This window comes from Alligator mississippiensis, chromosome 10, assembly GCF_030867095.1.
Source record: "Alligator mississippiensis isolate rAllMis1 chromosome 10, rAllMis1, whole genome shotgun sequence".
Classification (NCBI taxonomy): domain Eukaryota; kingdom Metazoa; phylum Chordata; order Crocodylia; family Alligatoridae; genus Alligator; species Alligator mississippiensis.
In genome coordinates, this window is record NC_081833.1 from 40690228 (window position 1) to 40713767 (window position 23540).

General features: G+C 46.3%; 1 protein-coding gene across 3 annotated transcripts in view; it reads right to left on the reverse strand.

The window, feature by feature from the left end:
- Window positions 1-21144, reverse strand: part of RFWD3 (ring finger and WD repeat domain 3) — a 48093-nt gene extending 26949 nt beyond the window's left edge. For 2 of the 3 annotated variants that reach the window (XM_059713722.1, XM_006262202.4), the window contains exons 1-7: window positions 20999-21138; window positions 17288-17651; window positions 15817-16037; window positions 14300-14394; window positions 14006-14203; window positions 9572-9663; window positions 5882-5996 (exon numbers count right to left, since the gene is read on the reverse strand). In XM_059713722.1, coding sequence (XP_059569705.1) covers window positions 5882-5996; window positions 9572-9663; window positions 14006-14203; window positions 14300-14394; window positions 15817-16037; window positions 17288-17651; window positions 20999-21044 — 1131 coding nt within the window. In that variant the 5' untranslated portion in view covers window positions 21045-21138. Of the gene's footprint in view, window positions 1-5881; window positions 5997-9571; window positions 9664-14005; window positions 14204-14299; window positions 14395-15816; window positions 16038-17287; window positions 17652-20998 lie in introns of all 3 variants that reach the window. The other variant, XM_059713723.1, reaches the window with a different exon arrangement.
- Between the last annotated feature and the right edge of the window lie 2396 nt (window positions 21145-23540).

Genomic DNA, 23540 nt, shown 5'->3' on the forward strand with positions numbered 1-23540 from the left:
AGTCCACAACAGCTGCACTGGTAGAATTTGACCCCATTTCCATGGTAACTGATGAAGCCACAGAAAGTCAGGACAACTACGTGCTGTATATTTTATTTGTAGGTGAGAACTGGATAGCAATAACCTGCCTGTTTTTCAGACAGAGCCAGTCCACCTCAAGGCTGCCAGTTTTTCAACAGTTGCAAAGGCAACCATGCAAGCTGTTTTCATCTACAGCTTAGATTTCAACAAGATCTTCTCTTTCCTTTCTGACAATGCCAGGTACATGTACAAGGCTTTCATCAAAGTGCTCCAGGGAGCAATGCCCAACTCTGTACATGTCACCTGCGCATCCTGTCATTGGTGTTACATCTGGTGTGCCCAGTTCCATGATGTGTCCTGCCTGAAGAAAGTCTTCAAACACTGTTCTGTCTATAAGCTCTGGTACAGGGAGTCCATTGCCAATCAGTGTGAGGAATCACATGCTACTGTTCCACTACCACCAGTCTGCTCACAGTTCAATGCCATCCAGTACCATGCTGAACACATCCAGTACTACAGGCAGTTTGTGGCCAAAGAGCTGGACATTACACTGGGCATGCAGTGCATGCTCCAGCTAAGGAATCTGTTGGAGAAGAGAGACATTAAAGCACAGGTGGCCTTTGTGGAAGAAAACGCCACAACACTCATAGTTACATAGTTTGTAGGGTCAGAAGGGACCCAAGTAGATCAAGTCCAACTCCTGCCATGGCAGGAAAGAGTACTGGGGTCAAACGACCACAGCGAGGTGTTCATCCAGTCTCCTCTTAAAGACCCCCAGGGTAGGAGTCAGCACCACTTCTCTTGGAAGTTGGTTCCAGATCCTAGCCGCCCTGATGGTGAAATAGCGCCTCCTGATGTCTAGTCTGAATCTACCCTCTGCCAGCTTGTGGCTGTTATTCCTTGTCATTCCTGGTAGTGCTCAGAGGAACAGGGACTCCCCCAATGCCTGCTGGTCCCCTCTGACTAATTTGTAAACAGCCGCTAGATCTCCCCTCAGCCTTCTCTTGTGGAGGCTGAACAGGTTCAGGTCCCTTAGCTTCTCCTCATAGGGCCTGCCATGCTGACCCCTGATCATGCAGGTGGCCCTCCTCTGAACCCTCTCCATGTTGTCCACATCCCTCCTGAAGTGCGACGCCCAGAACTGGACACAGTACTTCAACTGCGGCCCGACCAGTGGCTCATAGAGGGGGAAGATTACCTCCTCGGACCTGCTTGAGATGCATCTGTGGATGCATGACAAGGTGCGGTTGGCCTTCCTGACCGCGTCCCCACACTGTCAGCCCATGTTCATTTTGGCATCAATAATGACCCCAAGATCCTTTTCTGCTTCTGCACTGACGAGAAGGGAGTTCCCCAGCCTGTAGGTATGCTGCTGGTTCTTCCTCCCCGAGCGCAGCACCTTGCACTTGTCAGTGTTGAAACCCATCCTGTTCTCATCTGCCCACCCCTGTAACCTGTCTAGGTCCGATTGCAGGTTATTCCTCCCTTCTAGCGTGCCCACTTCCCCCCACATCTTAGTGTCATCCGCAAATTTGAACAGGGTGCTTTTCACCCCCTCGTCCAAGTTGTTGATGAAGATGTTAAACAGCGCAGGCCCGAGGACCGAGCCCTGCGGAACCCCACTACCCACATCCCTCCAGGTCGAGTAAGACCTGTCCACCACCACTCCCTGGGTGTGACCCTCCAGCCAGTTAGTGACCCAATTGACTGTGTAGGTGTCAACGCCACAGTCCCCTAGTTTTTTAATGAGAATGGGGTGAAAGACAGTGTCAAAGGCTTTCCTAAAGTCCAGAAAGACTACGTCTACTGCTATACCTGCGTCTAAGGATTTTGTGACCTGGTCATAGAAGGCCAGCAGGTTGGTCTGACAGGACCTGCCTCTAATGAACCATGTTGGTTGCTCCTAAGCATAATCTCCCCTGCTGGCCCCTCGCAGACATGTGCCAGAATAATTCTCTCAAAAAGCTTGCCCAGCTCGTGGAACTCATCACCTTGTTTGAGGGTTCGCAGCCTTCCATCCACCAAGCTCACAACAAAGTGATGGGACTTACTAAGATGGGCTGAAGCCAGGACATCATCACAGAAACTTTCCAAGTCTCAACAAGAAAACCAGCAGAGAAGGGAGGTTTTCATGATACCTCCAATCTACCACATTCAGGCAACTGGCTGCCTTGTCCTTAGGGCAGTGCAAATTTTTTTACCTGAACCAAGTGGTTCTGCTGAGCTTTGATGCTCAGCTGTTCAAGTCTATTCCTGGGTGGGAGAAACAGCATGAACAGTAATATCCCACTTATCTAAGCAGTGTCAAAGAGTGTCAGCTGCCTGTGAACATAACTATTCTGGGACTCTTGTCCGTGAGTGGTTCCCAAGCTATACAGTTTGACAAAACAGTGCCTTAAAGTCCTCATAAATTCAGTGAATGTGGAGTGCATTCTCTGTTTATGGCCAAGTGTTCACTCCACAAAGACATACTACGTTTCCAGGAAATTTCAGCAGCTGCTCCGTGTTCACTTTCAATCATTAACATGGATTTTGCAGCAGTGGACTTTGCCTGAGGATCAGCATTCCATATAAGTTAGCACTTAATAAAAGTTGTTGTTTAATTAAGTTTATTTATTAGGGTATCATGAAGAATTTTAAGTGGTGTACTTTACTTAAAAGTTATTTTTTAATACATAGTGAGCTTTACTTTCTTAAAACAGCTGAAGAACAGCCTGTGTACTGCTGTTCAATGGTAACCAGCCTCATGGCAGGCTCCCTCAGGCCTGCCCTGGAAAATGCCTGAAACTGGCTTGGGTGTGCCTGCAGGGGGCCCACTTCCCACTCCCTGTCCCCCCAAGCCTGAATTACAGTGGTCTCTAGCCACAGGTTGCCAATCTCCAAGTTAGATGCTTACATTCTGATTAAACTGAAAGATAAGGTATATGGAACTTTAACAGGGTATGTGTTTAGTATGTGATTTTAGGCACTCGGATACCACCAACGAACAGAGCATAAGTACACCAAGATCTCTCTCAGTTCAAGCATGTTGAGCATATAAACCTTTACAGTGTTTCTGACATTGCTAGTCTGTATGGTTTTTATATAAGTTTCATAATACAGTGGCTTTCTGCAGTGTGCGGCTTTACTGCATCCTTGATTTTCTTGATATCAAGGGCCAGAGTATACCAATACTATCATCATTAGCCCATATATGACATGAAACCCATGACAAATTATCTGATTAATTTACAGAGTTTTGAGTGTTAAGTCACATCAGGAAATTGCAGTACAGCAAATGCTGCCCTATTCTGCAAAGAAATATCTATTGCTAGAAATTCCCAGAACAGAGAACAAAAGTAAAACTAGAATAGAAGATTGGAGGAAAGAATAATAACCCTTTATACAGAAAAAAATAAGTTTACTGAAGAATGAATAATAAGGAAATTTGGCACCATTAAACATGCCAGATAGCTATGAAGACCAAGATATCAGTGAACCTTCCCATATTATTTCAAAGGAGAAAAGTACAGCCTTTTCATCCACAGAAGCTGTGTCACAGTATAATATCAAATATCATACAATTCAGACAAAAATCTAGAAAGGAAAGGCATCACCAGGTATCTCTGCAGTAAAGAGTCTACTCTTACTGTCTGTAATACGAGGAAACAGTGATGCTTCCAAACAGCTCTTCCTCCTGCAAACCATCTGCAGCAACAAACTGGCCAGACTTGTGAGGATATCCATTGTTACTCTGCTAACCCTTTACTTGCTTTTGGTAAAGATGAATGAATCTATACAGCAGTGGAGGCCAACTGTTTTGGCAGGTTGGTAAGTGCTGCAATGACACCAAGTAGCACTACAATCCCCTGCTCCCTAACCAATCTGCCATGTGCCACCCATGGAGGCTGCCTGTGCACACATGCTGCAGGTTGGCCACCTCTGTATAGAATTTGTTCCCAAGGGAAACCAGATCTATCAGAAACAAAAGGCTATACAACAGTTAAGAGAGACCAGTAACTTGTTCAACTGAAATAGTCACTCAGGTGTTTGTACTCAAAGTCACTGCACATTCAAGATTAGTAGTATAAAAGTTTAGAATTAAAAGGATGCGCTACACTTGGAAAACAGCAAAACAGCAATGAATCTAGAAAAAACAGACAAGGCTCAACAAGATTTTTTTTTTTTTTTTTACCTTATTTGTATTTTCATTAAAGACCATGTACAAGAGTTACTTGGCATAAAAAGAATGCTGGGCATGGACACAGATTTACTCTCCCCACAACCATTCTTCCCAGGGGGTGCTTGTACACGTGACAGGGGTTTAGTCCTTCAGAGTTGTATTATATGCTTCCTAAATTGAAGCAGTGAGTTTTTAATTGAAACGGTGGGTTTTATTTTTCCATCACTGTATACATGTCATTGTCCTGGTGGTCACAGGCACCCGCTGAAGGCAGACGCCACAAGGGGCCCAATCCTCCCCTCAAGTACATGTAAAGTGTGATGCCATTAAGCCACACAAAGGGAAATTTTTCATCATGTGTACATAGTAACATTGTCACACATACAAGCACCCAGGTTTTCTACAGTCTACAATCAACATATCCTGATAATACTTTCACTATTGTACTTGCGACAGCTGTAGCCTTTAAAATATAAGAAGCGAGTCACTGGATATCCAAGTTATTATCTAGCCGTCAGTGAATCTCTTACACAAGTGAAGCTGACCAGGGAGCATTGCAACATTAAGTCCCAGAAAACTCATTGTTATAGAATGACATACTAGCCATCAGATACCTGTAAAGCCCCAGAATGCTCCATGCTAGACATATATGTGGTATCACTGCCAGTCCTGGATATTCCCAACTGATCAAAAGACGTCAGCAGTTGAGATGCTGTTTGTAAACACTAAAAGATCACAGATGCCCTTGGCAGAAGAAAGGTAAAACACAGACTGGACAGAAGGGGAAAGAGCAGGGCTGGGCAAAATATAGCCTGTGGGCCGCATCCGGCCTGCCAGGCCATTCTATCCAGCCTGCAGGGCCCCTAAAAATGTAGTAAATTAATATTTATTTGCTCCTGTCTGCCTGTCAAAGACAACAGAAGCCAGGGGCAGTAGAACCCAGGAGGAACCAGCAGCAGGAGGCAGGAACCTAGCCCTGCCCCACCTTCAGTCATTTCCCTGATTCCTTCCCCCACCATGCTCTAGCACCATCTGGCTACATTGGGGGACCACGGAGCAAGGGGTCATGCTGGTGGGGGGGTGGTGTTCATAGGGTGACTCCCCCATGCGCACCCCACCATACTCATGCACCCCCCCTTACACTGCCATACATGCAGACCCCCACATCCACTGACACACCCCATCAACCTTTCCCCACAAACCTCATACCCCCCACATATCCACACGCTCATTCATTCCACATGCCCATAGCTCCCCACAAACCTATACCTACCCCCTCACAATATACAAGAGTAAGACTTAATTTTTAAGCTATTGTACAATCACCTCTGTGTACACTACACAAACACACGTGAATCAGGATAAAAATATTTTGTTGTAGATGTTCGCTTTTTAGAACATAATTTGGTATTTTTTTTTGACTCTTGAGATGGCAAAACCCCTTGCTGAAAGGAGTACTTCCAGGGGCAAGGGGAGGGACTTCTGGTGGCAAGGGTCAGGGGTTAGAGGGAAGGACTTCCAGTCACAAGATGATGACCAGGGGGCAGGGCATCTGTCAAGGGGTGGGGCTACCCATGTGGCCTTCGACAGCTTGCCAAAACTCAGTAAGTGGCCCTCCACCCAAAACAACTGCCCACCCCTGGGAAAGAGTCTATCATTAAAACAAAACAAAACAAAAACCACAACAGCTGAATTTACCTGGACTTGCTTGCGAAGTTTACTACACTCATCAGTCAAGACCTGAAGCTGCAGCCGGCTCTGGGCAGATTCCAGTTCTGCCTGTCTCCTCAGCACTTGCTCTTTTTCTAAAGAGCTGAAGGGGAAGAAGAAGCAACAATTACTATGACTGGAGACTACTTAGGATGCTCTGAGTTGCAGCTCTACTGATTTAATATCACACCCATGCTCAGATAAACTTAAAATCTGAGTTTCAGTAGACCTCATCTAGTATCCTTGCACTCTCCGTTTCCTTGTGTTGCCCACCGGCAGCCAAAATGTATATTCATCTATTTCCCCTTTAAATGGCTTCCCCCCCAAACAAATTACTACAGACAAAAGCAGAAGTCCTTGCTATGCTCCCAATGATGCCTAAGTGCAATTGTGATTTATCTAGTGTCTCACTCCAATATTATTTTTAAAAACAAGTCCAACCGTCTCCACCAACCTCAAACTACATATGAAGACAGGTCTCAGGTGTTTGTACACTTTCACTAAACACAATTCTGCGGGACCCAGCTATAATCAAGGGGATGCTTTCATATTATTTGTATTGTATAAAAAGCAAAATAACTGCTTTCAATTTTATTAGCAAGCACTGATGGAAAGACAGTTTACATTACACAATGCATATAGTTGGCTATATCTATAATCAATTATTACATTGATGACTGTATTACCTATGTGTCTAAAAGTTGAAGACAGACTTTACTGACTTTGAACGCAAGCTTCAAAATTAATGCAAAGCATATGTGCACGGGGTAAAAGTTAAGGCAATGTGTGTTATTTTAACTTATGACTGCTTAACTACGTAAAATTAAATTCTCTGCTTATCTGCGATGGATTGAAACAAGCCCTACATCAGGTAGTGACAAGTCAGTTAAAAGAGACTGTTCCTCATGATAAAATTCCTTCCCCATCCACTTTTTTTTTTTTTTTTTGGAGTAACAAAGAGTATAATGATGGAAGGTTATATGATGAGGTACTGAGGTATCCCTATGGCAGGTATTTTTCAAATATTTCCCAAGCTGAGAGAAGACTGTGCTGGCAGTGTGCTGTGAGAAATAGTCTATGGAGAGTGCAATGAAGTTCTGCTCAGCAACACTGAGGATGGAACTCAGAAAAGGACTAGGGATTTAAAAACTTCTGAAATCTTTAATTGATTTGTTACAATATTTATAGCAGCATCTCACAGATTTTACATCACACAGAAATCAGTAACCAGTTTCATCCTGCTTTTTGGTTTCTCATTTTTTGAAATCATTTCTCATTTTGAAATCAAATTTTCCAGTTTAGCTTTCAAGTCAGCCATGCTCACAGTTCCTCTATATGTCTTGTCAAACAAGGTTGGATTTAATGCCACGTGCAAAAAGATGCCGACGTTAAAACCAAATCAGCTACCCTCTTCCCTGATCATCAGGGATCCTGGTCTTCTCTGTTTAAAAATTAATCAGAGAATTTGTGATTTTTTTTTTTTTTAAAGGAAAAAGACAAAAATTAGCAAATTCTGATTAAAAAAAAACAAACTCTAAAACTGAGTTTGTCCGTGATTAAAATGAAACTCCATTATATATATAGGTATCACCTAAATGCAGTGTTTTATTGATGCAAGTCTGAGGACTGCCTGTATGACGCAACTGGTTCCTGAAAACCACGTCTTAAGTTGAAATGTTGTAACTCAGAACCAATTTTCCCATAGGAATAATATTATAAATGGGGGATTGGTTCCTTTACGATGCTTGATACAGCTGCGTTCAGCTGGTAAGTCTGTTGTGGTGGAAGGGGAGGGGGAAGGGAAGGCGTGTGGGGGGCATATCAAGCTCCCCACGCTGAGGGAGGGGCTGAGTCAAGCTGCCAGTCTGGTGGTTCCTGATGCTCATCTGAGAGGGCATGGGGGGGGGGGGCGTCCCCCGGATCTGTGTGGGGCAGGGGCCTGTCATGACCCAAAGGTCTGATTTTATTTGCGTGTGCGCTTCGGCACTAAGAATTATCCCCGTGGGTATACAACTTCGTTGTACGGAGGAGTTCTGCTGCGCAGAGAACCCGCATGCAAAGAAGTTTTCCCGCCACTTTGCAGGGATCTTTGCAGGGTGCATTTCCTTTGCAGCACAGAAATGCACGGTGCAAAGGTTTCCCGCTCGTCGTATGCAAATTCGTGCCCCGCGATTGGCTAGTTCTAGATTATTCACACGTGGCGACTGGCGATTGGCCTGCTGGCCATATAGGAGGCTTGAGCAGTTTCCGCCCAAGCCGAAGAGGTCTCCGCATCCATCTCGTGGGGACTCTGGGTGTGCGCGGCAGGATAATAGAAACCCTGTGTGTCGCTCAGAGGAGTTTGGCGGCCTGATCCACTGCCCACCTCTTCCCGTCCTTGAACGGAGCCTACTATAGGACGTTACGATGAGTTTAATGCGCGCTTGTCCTGGACATCCGGAGTTTGTCGTGTTCTGTCTGCGTGGAGCCTTGCAACCTCCACGTGTGTTCGTGTTTTTTGTTGTAACCGCAACTCAAGCAAGTTCTCAGCCTACGCCACGACCATCTCGGTGTAAGTAAAATAATCTTAAAATCAACCGTTACGCGTCTGTGCCTAATTCTAGCTCGGCGCCCGCCCTCTCCGACTCGGCCTGCCCGGGCTGCTGGCCACAGTCCGCGTGCAGAGCAACATAAGCGACCCGGGGTCAGACCCGGCACGCACAGGGCCATGCCCTCCTGCTACTCACCCAGCTGGGGCAGGGCGGGCACAGGACAGGGCTGCTGGAGCTGTCTCTGGACTAGCAGTGCGCAGTGGTGGGAGCTGCCCCTACCCCCATGACGAGCCACAGCTCCGTCCAGCACCTGCCCTGCCCCAGTGGGAGGGCATGGGGGGCGTGTGTCCCCGGATCAGTCAGGGCTGACAATGGGGCAGGCTGCAGAGCTGCCTGGGGGGGGCAGAGGCTATGGGGGGGGAGGGGCGGGGCACAGTCCCCCCATAGGCCCTGTCACTCGCCCAGAGCACAGCCCCCACCCTCCCAGCAGCACCCAAGCCCCAGCTGCCACTTGTGGGAGATGGTGGTTGCTATGGCCCAAGTGGGGAACTGCTCTCCAGGCTGCCCAGCTGGCATATGCATGTGTGCATACACACACATGCACATGGTGCCCCCTGCCTGACCACCCTCTTCCTGCTTTCCCCCAGCCCCAAGCATCCCCTTACAGGCTGGAACTGTCAGCCTGCAAAGGGAAACCTGCTGTTTCCCTTATTTTTCTCCTTAAAAAATGAAAATCCGGGTTTTACTGCATTTTTCCATGGTGAACAGAAATCCTGAATCCCCGCTGATCATTTATACACAGAAAAATTAAGTGTATAATGGATTAATAGTTTAGGGCTATTTTTCTCTAAAGACTCACCATATTCTCCAGCTTTGTTGTTTAAAAAAAATAAAAAGACACCACATGAGCTTGTTTTTGCAGTTTCTTTGTCTGCATGTGAGGGCATAAATCCCCATAATTAATTTCTAAGAGAATCCAGATACTGCAGCTGGAACACCATAGTTGAGATGTCTGTGTAATCTTAGGTGGGACTGTTTTAAGGGACATAAATGAAAGGACTAGGTAAGAGAGTCAAACATATCAGCTGTTTTTTAGACATATATGTAGGTCAGGTATAGTACATCCACACTGGATGTTTTTCCATACCTTTTCATGCGCTCCTGTTCACTGGTGTCCAGTGCTTTCAAAGTACGGGCATACAGGAGCACAATGTCAGAGCGCTTTGCTTTCTTATTGCACTGGAAAGCAAAATAGGTTTAATTTACCCTCAGAAAGTCAAATGTTTCATTTAAACTAAATAAAAATCCTGCAGTTGTTAAATCTAAATGTTAACTTCTGAAATTCCCCTTCAAGCCCCTTATGTGTACCTTCACCATCAATGTGGTCAGTTCAAACTTAATGAGGGCTATTACTTTGACTTCCTAGCAGACTGTTCATCCTTATCAAAAAAACCTCCAAAACCTCAATTTACCATTTTATTTGTGTTTTAAAAACACCAAGCATCTACAGAAGCCAGATAAGTCTCATGAGCAAATAAACTGTTCCTACTGCTTCTTCTAGAGCAACAAGTTGTAGATTAAGTTTAGCAACTATTTAAGAGTCAGGTACTCCCTGAATCTATTCTCAACTCTTTCTTATATGCTGCATGGCCTTGGGCAGGGCATTAAAATTTTTCTGTGCTAGTTTTACAAATGAGGAGACAGGTAATATCTCCCTAGTTGGGGGTGGAATGTCTGTAACGCTTAAATGTTTTAAGAGCATTAGATAATAAGAACTAGAGTCCATCAACATCAAGAAGAGTTCTCAAAAAGTTACTTCATGCATCTTTTAGATGCAGGCTTTATGTACCAGTTGTTAGGATGAAGACAGAATGGTCACTACACATGTAACCTTGCTAGATATGGGAGCAAAGTTTTCAGTATTAAAATGGTCCTAGTACCTAATAGCTATCACTAGTAACCAGAACCTGCAATTTCACAGTAACTTTTACACAACCCATTTTTATATGTAGTTGTATGCAAATATATGCACAACCAACAACTGGAAATAGAAGTTGTCTATCTTCTCTTTATCATTACAAGTCCATAGGTATTTCTTAGACCACTACAACATTGGAAAGCATTCACAAAGCAATTTCTGGGAGCATGGATTTCTGGGATCTAGGATTTTGAAAAGGGGGTTCAGAAGGTATGGCACATCACATAACACAACATATACTTTTCTCCAGTTAAATAGAAACTAGAAGCTTTACTAATATTCTAGGGAGCTAGCACTATATTAGTCTGTTTAAGATCAAAGTGAAAACAAATAGTTTAACTACTGAAATGAGTAATAACTTGCTAGATAAATACCACTCATAGAACCCACCCCCCAGCAAATTAGGCAAAGTAGTAAAAAGATGTAGTGTCACAATAAGTGTGAATCTCTTACTCAGATTCACAAAACAAAACCTAGCCTTCCTGAGCTCTTGACAGTGCTTCCACTACTTCACTGTCAGCCTTTTTACATCTGAGTTAGTATGACCATACCTGAATTAAGGTTTTTTTAGCTAGAGCTGAAACAGGTTTGCAGGGTTTTGAAAGCCAAGGGATACATTACCAGGAATAGCTAACAGAAAGCAAAATTGCAGAAGAAATAATAATTTAAATGGTGGAACATCAAGACCATTAAAAAGGAGAGAGGGTCTTTAACCTCTGTGGAATGGAGGGACATTAGCAAGAATCAGGTATGATAATAAGGCACAAAGTCAATTGACTCCATCAGTACTACCTGACTAGAAAGGCTGCTGCCCCTCCCAGACAGTTGTTTTTAAAATTTGGATGGAGTAGAAATCAAAAGGGTCGTGCAGTTGCACCCTTGCACCCACCCTGAATCAACCCCAGCCTGGGAAGTCCTTACAGGTTTGCCTGTTAGTCCTCACAGTCCACCACAAACCTGTATAGCAAGCAGGAAAATGTAATAGGGTCCTTTGGACATTAACTATGGTATTTGCTAGAATACGTTACCTCCTTCCTAACTTTCAAGAGAGAAGAACTAATTGCAAGAATGAAAAGAAAAAGAAAAATCAAAATCAAAGGGGAGATCCAAGTACTAAGAATGGCTCCCTGACAATTGTTCCATCAAGTCTATGCAATTTTTAAAAAAAGATAACACAGCACAGCACCTATTAGCCTTCTGCCACCTGAACCACAATCCTTTGTGTTAAACTATAACATAAGACAAACTTTTAGCAAGATTCTCCCTAAACAGCAAGCTAGACAGGCAAAAACCTACAAGAAAGCCACTGAAATGCTGGGTTTTCAGGTACAAGGCTATAGACCGATGGCTGACTCTTTACCTCTTAAAGCTGGACACAATTCCTTATTTGTAAAGGCATTTTTTTTTCTCCAAAGCATATATTGCTTTCAACTGTTGGCTATACTCCACTGAAACACAGTTCTATTCTCAACTTTAACCCCCCCCCCCAAAAAAACCAAAAACAAAAAAACCAAACAGGCTTAGCTACAACTTAAAATCCTCCTCACCTGCAAAAAAAAACAAAATCAAAACCAGAAACAACCCAGAGATGTTTGGATACCTAGAAATAAACCATTAAGGCTTCAAACTATTTCTCTCTACCATCATACTTCACTCACCCAGCCAAACTAACAGCCATCTTGCTAACCAGAAACAGACAAAATCTAGCATACATTAATAAAGTTCATTTCTTATTTGATAGATCCATTTCTGGTAAACCTTAGAATATTTTATTTGGATTTCTGTACATTAAGTTTGGTTGGAAAGTGTAAAAGTACATGATTTAAAGGCTGCATAGAGAGTATAAGCTGAATTCCTTACCTGTGGGTTTAAGAAAAGTTAATCACTAGATAAGCATGTTTAAGATAATACTGTTGCTACTTTAATTTCTATGTGGTTTAAAAGCAGCCTCATACCTGATGGCATGTAATGAGACTCCTTTCTAAGGAAACAGGCTCAGATTACTGGGTTTCTTAACCTAATCTGGCACCACTTCACTCTAGGTTTCCTTAGCATTTTTCATTCTAACACAGTGGCAGCTATGGAATGCAGAGACAGCAAAAAAGCTGTGGGTACCTAGCGCTTAGCAGTAGGTCTGATGCAGCTGTGGTTATTAGAAGCTAATTTACACACCTGGCCAGGACACCAGGTTTTTAGCCATTAATTTAGAAAACTCCAAAGGAATTTTTATTTTCAACTGTGACAGCTTACCTGACTTCTACAGGGAGACATTAAATATTTATTCTGAAGAAAAAATAGTCTTGCCTGCCACTTCCAAAAACACACAAGTGTCCTCAAACCAAGTTTTGTAATAGGACTTTGCCACTCAGTCTTTTGTCCTATCTATTTATTTATCAGAGGTTCACAGATTCATCAGTCCATATCGTATCAGCACTGATAATAGGAAAATTGACATTACTGGCAATCAGCTTTTTTTGGCTGATAACGTCACCGATAAACGCTACGTACATGCACACAGCCACAGAATGCACACAGCCAGTCACTGGCAGCTGGGAGAGCTGTGTCCAGCTGGTAAATCTGTTGAGGGGGAAGCGATGGGTGCTGCCCAGCTGGGGTGGCACTGGGCAGAGAACAGAGCAGCTCGTCCAGGGGGTGTGGAGAGGCAGGTCAGTGGTTCCCACTGCTACATGCACCCCAGGGGAGGCATGAGGGGTATATGTCCCCCAGATCTGTGTGTGGGGCAAGGGCAGGCTGCCACTGTGGGCACTGGGCTGGCATCAGGCTCTTCCAAGTGGGGTGGCTGGGCCAGGGCTGTGTTTGGGCTGGACCATGGCAGCACTGGGAGGGGGTGCTATGGAGCCCTCCTCCCAGCACAGTCACCACCCAGCCCAAGCACAGCCCCTAACCAATCCCCCTGCTGAGAAGAGCCAGGCACTGCCCTGGCCCCAGCCTGCCTTCACCCCATGCAGATCCAGGGGGCACACTCCCCCCATGCCTCCCCCAGGGGTGCGTACAGCAGTGGAAGCTGCTCCCCACTCGACAAGCTGCTCATGGCTCCATCCTGCACCCTGCCCCGGCTGGGCAACACCTGCCCCAGCCTCAGCCCCCCTCCTCCCCCCTCACCATGAGGTCCTCAACCTGCCCCACCACGCCCTCCCCTCCCCCCCCCCCAGCAGACTTACCAGCTGAACACTGCACTGCAAGCTGCTGGGCTGCATATTGACAATCAGATTGGTATCAGCTGATCTGGCTTGTTAATACTCGGCCATCGGTATTGGCCCAAAAAATCTTTATCAGTGCACCCCTACTATTGATTTAGCCACCTATATCAAGAATGAGTATCAACCTCAAATTTCACCCAGAATATGTTGAGATGGAGCAAAAATTTAAAGTTCCTTTATAAACTAGGAACTTATAAACTAATCTTGGTAAAATTACAAGAAAAAAAAACAAACCTTAACTTCTTTGGCTTATTTTTGTTACTATAGACTTAAAAAACCCAAAAGTTGTTCCTCTCTGAACGTTTTCTATCAACAGTGGTCAGAATGAGGACACACATTACTTGACAGCAAGTCTTTTTAAATACACATAAGAATACATTACCTGGGGGCACTTCCCTGCCTGACCCTTGAGCCACCTGTCAATGCAAGTATACCCAAAGAGGTGTCCACACCGGAGTGCAGAGAGCCTGTGCTCCCCAGCATTGCTCCACTGCTCAAAGCAGATGGTGCAGATATCTCCCTCTTCATCATCCAAGGGTGCAGTGGGAACTGTTGTATCAGGTTTCTTTAGTGGACTGGTCTAAAATAAATATAAAATGAAAATAAATTCAAACATCAAATGAATACAAGACTGCACAGATCATAAAGGTAGCCAGAGATAGCTGGTTCATTTTACCTGTTTCTGTTGGACTGTGGCCCCCTCACCATTATGACTTTCATGCTCTGCAGAATACAAAGCTCCAGGGGCCTCTGTTTGGACCTGATCAGAAGCTACAGAGAGGAGACAGGAGAAAGGAAGAACAGATTCAAACTATTACAGGGGAACCCATTACTTCATTTCTAGCCTACTATTTCACTTCTGCAGCTTTAATATTTTAGGACACCCAAATAAACAGTTCAGTAACTGATGCCAATTACAAGCAAAAGCTTAATTCAACAGAACTAGAAGGATGAATTGCATCATTTACTATAAGCAAAAAGTAGGGGGGGGAAATCAGAGCATTTTTGTAACAAACCACTGACCCAGGTGTTCATTCTGGGAACAAGGTAACAAATAGGGAACAAAATAAATAAAGAAAATCAAAAAGAAAAGTGGAACTACAAAATGCCTGTTGGAGAAATGATTGCATCCTCCTCTGTGCTAGGAGAGCAAGGAGTGGGTCAAAGTGGGATATATCTTGTAAACAGCTCCCAGGAGACAACTTTTTGCTCCGCTGTCTGTTCTAAGTGCCTTCCTTCCCCAAGGTAAGTGCTGAAGAAATCTTTTTCTAGTTATATAAAGAAGCAGAATTTCAGCACATCCAATGACACAGATGTACTCCTTAAATGGTAGGCATTGCTGTATACCACAAGCAACACATTTTGTAAACAATGTCTTGTCTCCACATATGCTCATATACTTACAGACAGGAGGGAAAAGGTTGTTGTAGTTTTCAATAATTATTTTGCAATTTGTATGCAGAAAAAAACCCCCCATTCCCCGACTTCCTGTAACTTCTTCCTCAAGAACAAATACTTTGTTTTTCCCCAGCAAATTATGTAAACTTTAAACTGTTCCTCATAGATGCACTTTTTATTCCTACTTTAATAATACGAGTGAAGGGTTTTTTTACTTTTTTTTTACTGCGACTAAGGGGTTACTAGCCAGAAAAGATTAAGAAACACTGATCCAAGTGCACTAATGTCTTCTGCTCAGGAAAACGTGAAGGAAAGCTACATAAATCAAAGAATAATCAACCAAAGTTAGTGAATGCTTAAGAAATACAAAAACCTGGGCCAGATTTTACACTGTAAATTGGCTTAGCTTCCGTAAACTAAACAGAAGTTGTATCAAGAGGACTTGGCTTCCTGTTTTCAGGATAATGGTCAGTAACAGAGATCGGGCCCAGGAAGTGAAATAGGAAATAGAATAATCTCCAGGTTATTTTTTTATTATTACTTTGAAGATTTCCAAGAGATTAGACTGTAAAAAGCAGTCACATGCAGTGCTTTGGAAAATTATTCACCAGCGTGCATGATGACAAGTTTACTTGTCACCAGCTGAGAGAAGACTGATCTTAGACCCAAGCACAGCTCTACTCTAAATCCTGAAAAAAAATTGTCTACGAGATGCTGCCATGGTCAAGTTCGGAAATGTAGTCTGAGAAATGCCTGCCACTTTTTGCATCACGTTGAACCCTAAGCAACACAAACCTCTCAAGCCATCTGCTGCAGGTGCCTCCTCCTGGGCTGCTGCTGTTGTACCCAACTCTGAAGAGCTGCTGCTGTCAGAGTCACTCAACTCCACGGTTTCATCAGAGCTGTGACCTGTGTTGTTCACAGGGAGACGCAAAGTCTCCAGCAGCGGAGCTGCTACTGTTGCTGCCCTTTGGGTCCTGCTAAAACTAAAATATCTATCTAATCGTCCCCTAGGCCTGAAAAACAAGGAGAAGAAAAAAATCACAGTATTCTTTCATATTAATATAAGCAAGCACAGGAGTTAGGCACCTAAATTACCCACTAGTATCCTAAGAATTGTGTGTTACTTGTGCATCTTAGGGAAATAAAATGTCACCTTACATACTGATCTGAATTGCATGTATGTGCCCAAATGCTTTACAAAGCTGCATTCTGCTGGACACAATGAAGTCCGAGTCTCTCGAATCATTCCTGAGTGCATGTAATACTGTGTAGCAGGTGCTTAAGTCCATTCATACTCCACCACAATTCAATTACACTCTGGATGCACTCTGCCCACAATTTTGGGGGTTGATTCTACAATCTGAAACAATGATTAGCAACTGCTTGACATGTATGTCCCATTTCTCTTCCCTACTAGCCTGGCAGGTTATAGCACTTATCCAAGGGAGAGAAGGCCTGGAGAACCCAGGTTCTATGCTCACCTCCTTTTGAAGGGATTTGAACTCTGACTTCCCATATCACAGGGATACCACCTAACCACCACAAAACAGACAAGACAGGTCTGAGAGCCCCTTCCTGTTTAAGTTGTATTGTGGTCAGCCAGGAATGAAAGAGCCAGAAGGAAAACAAACAAGAGGGAGCTTGATTGTGTGACTTCAGGAGAGGGGAAGCAGTGGGGAAGTGAGCCCTTGCTTCCCCTATGGTTTGTTAATTTCACATTACCTAGTCAGTTATCAGGAAAACTGCATAAATAGCACGGAGAGCAATGAACAAATTTTTGCACATGGTTCATTATTTGCATGAACCTCCCTTCTTATGGGGCTGAAACATATAACCAGACTGTACTATGTGGGAAGCCTTCCAGTGGCAGTCCTCATTATAACTACTTCTTGCAGGAGAGGCCTCATGGAGGGCATTACCTACAACTATGCCCAGAAGTTTTCCCAGTTGCTGATAAGGACACTGTGTACAGACATAGTATGCGCAGGACCAGATTCTCTAAAGCAGTTCATCTGGAAGTCTGTACCACCATAATAGCTAAGTAATGAATAAAAGATGTTGCCAAAAACTTTTGATTTCCAGGAGGGAGTCTAAACAGTAGATAAGAAGAAACTTGGTACCGTCTACTCAGATGTAAGATGGGTAGGATACATGGAGTTTGACCTCACTCATAAAGCTAGACTGAAAAGGACTTTCCACAGAGCAACATAATACAATAAACATGGCAGATCCCAGGTTTGGGGAAATTCTATTTCAACTATACCTGGCATTGCCTGTCCTCTGGGACCCACCAACTCTTTGCTGCTGGTGACGAGTTCTTCTTGTTGGTGACACCAGGAGAGGGAAGTGTTGTTCTTGTTGTGTGACTGGCTGTGTAGCCTGCAATCGAAACAACTCTAATACCCCACGTAGCCTCTGCAGCCTATCTACAGCAGATGCACCATTCAGCTGTGGGTCAGACTCATCATCTGTCTCTCCTGGACTAGGAGGAGCTGCAATGCCTTCTGTTTCTTCACCAGGCACTGGAGTATTAGCTGACAACGGTAGCAGAGAATGACCAGAGGCCTGTACAGGAAATTCCTCTACTGCTGGCTGGAGATCTACTTCCATGTGTTCCTGTGCCATTTCTGAAAGAGGCATGGAATGGGAATAAATAAATAAATCAATCAATCAAAGACATACAAGATAAGTGCTATTGCTCAATTGATTCCTGCCAGTATAAAGATGCAAATGAACTCCAAAAAAGTCTCTAGGATTAATAGCCAAGATACCTTGGACACCATTTCTCACCATGTTTACCTCCCTCCCATATTAACTTGAGAATTTCATATTATATTCATGTGTCAGGTGGCTGAGAGAAAAAAGCATTCCCATCCTCCTCAACTTCTAAATCTGTGATCCAACAGACCTTCTTTAAAAAAGATAATGTCTTTTGATGACAGAAATTCCTTGCTCACCTTCTGGTACATATTAAAAAACACATGATACATATGGATAATTTTTATATTTGAGAAAGTGTTTTTGGGAAATGCTTTTAATTAATAAAAAAAGCAAGATATGCAAATCTTAACTGGCACTTCATATCTTTAATCAAAAATAATCTCAAAAGTATCATAACGTTCTCAGATACTATGGTGAAAAATACAAATGAATATTTGTGAATAAGATAGACCCTGAGATGGTGCAGGGTCACTTGGAGGAACTGGATGCCTTTAAGTCAGCAGGCCCGGATGAGCTCCATCCGAGGGTACTGAAGGCACTGGCTGACGTCACTGCGCAACCACTGGCGGTAATATTTGAGCAGTCGTGGCGCACAGGCCAGGTCCCGGAGGACTGGAAAAGGGCCAACGTGGTCCCCATTTTCAAGAAGGGGAGGAAGGAGGACCAGAGAAGGGCCACTCGTACGGTTAAGGGCTTGCGGGCCAAGCCCTATGAGGAGAGACTGAGGCACCTGGACCTCTTCAGCCTCCGAAAGAGAAGGTTGAGAGGCGACCTTGTGGCTGCCTATAAGTTCATCATGGGGGCACAGAAGGGAATTGGTGAGGTTTTATTCACCAAGGCACCCCCGGGGGTTACAAGAAATAATGGCCACAAGCTAGCAGAGAGCAGATTTAGACTAGACATTAGGAAGAACTTCTTCACAGTTAGAGTGGCCAAGGTCTGGAATGGGCTCCCAAGGGAGGTGGTACTCTCTCCTACCCTGGGGGTCTTCAAGAGGAGGTTAGATAAGCATCTATCTGGGGTCATCTGAACCCAGCACTCTTTCCTGCCTATGCAGGGGGTCAGACTCGATGATCTATTGAGGTCCCTTCCAACCCTAGCATCTATGAATCTATGAATAGACATTAGAGGTACATTGATATATCAGTCTATATGGTATCGACATCGAAAAAAGGAAAATTGACATTAAACGCAATCAGCCTTTTTTGGCTGATGTGGCTGATAATGTCACTGATAAATGTTACGCGTGTGTGCACAGCTGCAGCACGCACACAAGGTCTGCGCGAATAAGGAAGTATTCGATTCGGATTTGGCTAATTCGGAGGACACTGATTCAATTCGGTGATTCATATCACTGTCCCCATTCAATTTGGTCAAATCAGAATTGGAGATTCGGATCAGCTGGGGAGAGGCAAGCAGAGCTGGGTGGCTACAAGCCCTCTCACAGCTCTTCTAGCTGTGCCTGCCTCCCCCTGGGCGGGGGGAGCCATGGGAGAAGCCCCCATAGCTGCCCTGCCCAGCCACATCCCTCGCCTGGCCGAGCCTCCCAGCACTTAAAAAAAAAAAGCACCCCACACTCACTGGCTGTAGCAGCTGTGACCAGGGCCTCTAAAGGCTTGTGGCAGAGCCCCCTGTATAGCGTAGGGATCACTCCCCACACCTGGCACCTGCGTGGCAGCTGTCGCATTGCACGGGAGCAGCGTGGCTCCCTGTGCGCACTGTCTGGGAGCTGGGGTAGCTCCAGCAGTCAGCCGGAGCCTGGCAGCGCTCAGCCCCAGCGGCCCCAGCTCCCAGATAGCACACGGCACTGCACACACACCATTGGGGAGTTTCCCCACAGGTGCCAGGTGTGTGGGGAGGCAATCCCTGCTGCCCCCTGTTGCGCAGGGGGGCTCTGCCACAAGTCCTCAGAGGCCCCAATCGCTGCTCCTGCAGCCAGTGAGTGCAGGGGATGGGGCCGAGGAGGACAGCCATGGGGGCTTCTCCCATGGCTCCCCCCGCCCAGGGAGAGGCAGGCACAGCCAAAGGAGCTACAGGAGAACCTGCAGCCGCCCAGCTGTGCCTGCCTCTCCCTGGTCGATCAGGATCAATGATCAATTCAGAGGATTTGGATTTGATTCAGACCTTTTAATAGGCCTCCTGATTCGATTTGGATTCAGAGATTTGGTTGCCGAATCGGGCTGAATCTCCTCCAAATCAAATCGGCAACTGAAGCTTCAGAGCCCTAATGCACACAGCCAGGAGTGCAGCCTGACAGTACTGTTCAGCCAGTAAGTCTGTTGGGGGGGGACAGGCAACTGGGGTCCTCTTGGTGAGGGAGAGGGTCGGGGTGAGGCAGGATATGGGACAGAGCCATGGCTCATCCAGGGGGCATGGGCAGGTGCCCCCCCAGATCTGCGTGCGGGGTGAAGGTGGGCTGCCGCTATGCGCCTGGGGCTGGAGGCTGTTCTGGGCTCTTCCTCAGGAGGTGGGAAGAGCCCAGCACTTGCAGTGGATGGTAGTGGTGCTGGGCAGAGGGGCTACAGAGAAATGAAATGGCTGTAGCCCATCCCATAGCTGCCCCTCCCAGTGCTGCTGCTGCCTGCTCCAGTGCAGCTGGGGCCCAGCCCCCACCCCCGCTCGGAGCCTTGCACAGCCTGCATTTCTGAGCAGGTAGCAGCATCCTGCCGTTGCCCATGCCTCCCATATGTGGAAAAACTTCATTATTGGAGGGTCATGTTAAATTTGTCTCCCCCACCACTACAATGAGCAATGCAGCATCATGAGGGCAAGTGCTGGAGGAGTCAAGCAGTCTGCCCCTCACCCCATGCCTCGAGCTGCGGCTCTGGGTTTGACTCTGGCCCAGGGCACAGAGCACATGCTGGCTCCCGGCACAGCGCTGGCAGCCCTGGCCGTCAGCTACGGCTGGAGCTGCCACCCCTGCTACATCCTGGTGAGAGAGACAGAAGCCATTACGTGCTCCTTGCCTGGGGCTGCAGCAGGCAGAGCCGACCCGCAGCACTGCCTCAGGGCAAAGGACAGCGGTGGGAAGGGGGAGCCAGCCTGGCCCGCATCCACCTCATCTCAGCACGCGTCAATATGAGGCAGCGCAAGAAAGCGGCGAACCGGCCCCGGAGACCAGACAGACACCGTGCGCGGGCCGGGCTCCGGCGGCTCGGCCGGGCGCTGCCCGCAGGATCCCGCGCCCCTCGCAGTACCGCAGGGGGCGGCCGGGACGGAGCAGCGCGTCTGTGCGGGCCGAGCCCGCGCTCACCTCGCGCCGCGGCCGCCAGCTCCAACCGTCCCGCCGCAGCCGCCATCGCCTCCCGCCGCGGCCTCACATCCCGCCCCGCCACCTCATTGAGGGGCTGAGCCCTCCATCAACGCAACCCCTTCTCCTATTGGACAGCCCGCCGTCGCAATGAGCATTCTTATTGGATGCGGACGCGGCCCGTTCGCCAGGGGCCGAGAGGAAGGAGGAGGGGAGGTTCACACACTCTACTTTTATTGGCCAGACAGGCGACGCGGCGGCACGGGGCAGAAATGATGCCCCAGCGCTCAATTATGATTGGCGAGTTGCCTGTCGATCAGCAAAATCGGAGGCAGGACACAGCGCCCGGAAGGGCATTTTCATTGGAGGAGCCGTCTGACGAGGTAAAAGGCGCGAGAAAGCTTGCATTCAAATGCCGGGCGGGGCGGGGGGAGCTCTTGCACTTGCCTGCGAGGAGACGAGGATCTCTGAGGTGTGCCCTGTTATTGTACCAGCTACGGAGTTGGTCTAGTAAGAAATGTCTCCCTCAGGAGTCCTCGCCTCACGTGTTCTGGGGACTGTCACGGCGACAACATCGCTCTTCACGCTGCTACGAGAACTTCCGAATTCCAGGCCAAATATATTTCCGATGAGTTTATAAGGATGTGTTCTGGTTTACGTTTCTTTTAGAGCAGGGATATCAAACGCATCTAGCCCCACAGGCTGGGTAAGTCGCACAGAGACGGTCGGATGAGTAGCGGGGCTGATCGGGGGACCAGAGCCGGCCCACAGACCAGCTCTGCACTTTGGATCCAGAGCACGGGGCTGCTCCAGTGCAAGCACTACAGGCAGCACGCGTCACATGTAGTGCAAGTGCTGGACCTAGCTCCATATGTGCAGGATCTGGCCCATGCAGCAGATATGATACAGCACAAACCAGTCTGAGTCTGCAACCCTGGTCCAATCTGAGACCCCCGGGCAGCAATATGATTCAGATGATAGGCCACCATGGGTCAGATCTGGCACGTGGGCTATATCTTCTGACTCTTTCCTGGTGCTTACTCCCTGGATGAGTTTGTATATAGAGAACAATCACATCCCCTCTCAGCCTTTGTTCTGCTAAGCCAAACAAGGCAGCAGCAAAGGAAGGAGACTAATGGGCTACTTGCAAACCCCTTTTTACAGCTAGCATCTGATGACCTCCAATGCTGCAATGACCAAACAGAGGAAGGAGAGGGAGTTGCTGGATTCATTTTCATGTACTTAGCTTCCTATAGTTTGAAAGTGATTGGGATGATTTGCTGAAGGACTTTGAATAAGCTAATTTATTGTTGGCACAACTTGCTTGAAGGTTAAATGCAGATGAGTTTCTGTCTTCAGCCATACCCTGTTGCCAAAAGCAAAACTTGGTGCCTTCTGATTGATGCTGCTGGTCTGCATGATTAGAATCATAGAAAATTAAGGTTGGAAGGGACCTCAAGAGGTCATCTCGTCCAACCCCCTGCTCAAAGCAGGACCATCCCCAACTACATCATCCCAGCCAGGGCTTTGTCAAGCTGGCCCTTAAAAACCTCCAAGGATGGAGATTCCACCAGCCTCACTAGGTAACCCATTCCAGTGCTTCACCACCCCGCTAGTGAGACAGTTTTTCCTAATAACTGAGCTAAACTTCCGTTCCTGCAACTTGAAACGATTGCTCTTGTTCTGTCATCTACCATCACTAAGAACAGTTTAGCTCCATCCTCTTTGGAACCACCCTTCAGGTATCAGATCCCTGCTCACTCTTTTTTTCTGCAGACTAAGCCCAGTTCCCTCATAAGCCATGTGCTCCAACCCCCTACCCATTTTCATTGCCCTCCACTGGACTCTCTCCAATTTGTCCACGTCCTTTCTGTAGGGGAGGACTCAAAGCTGGACATAATACTCCAGATGTGGCCTCACCAGTGCAAAATAGAGTGGAATAATTTCCTCAATCTGCTGGCAATATTCCTATTAATGCAGCCCACTATGCTGTTAGCCTTTGTCATAACCCAATGATTTTAAGTGCCTCGGCACAATGGAATTTTTCTCGCCACATGAGAGTCTCTGTGCACAGCAAAAGTTTTCTGTTGCAATAGAAAACTCTGGTGCAAGAGAGTTCCCGCCATTTGTATGCAAATTTGTGTCCTATCATTGGCTGATTCTAAATTATTCCTATGTGGCGGCTAGCGATTGGCTTGTTAGCCGTATAAAATTCTGTGCGACTTCCGCCCAAGTCGGAGAACTTTGAGCATGCTGCAGAGTGACTTAAAAGAATTCCTGACGTGGCAGAGCGAATCGATAGCCTGATCAACTATCGATTTTTCTCCCCATCGCCGAATGCTATCCCTCGACGTACCCCTTTTCCTGCATGCCTGGTTCGTTTACAGATTCGCTGGCCTGGGTTTTTGCCAGCTGGAGCAACTCGTGTAATTATTTAAGCGATCGGACCACCTGCGTCGCGGCTACTAGCGGCATAAGTAAAGCCTTTTTGCAACCAATACGTTTTGTCTGCCTCTCCATTCACCAGCCCACCCAACGGCCAAGC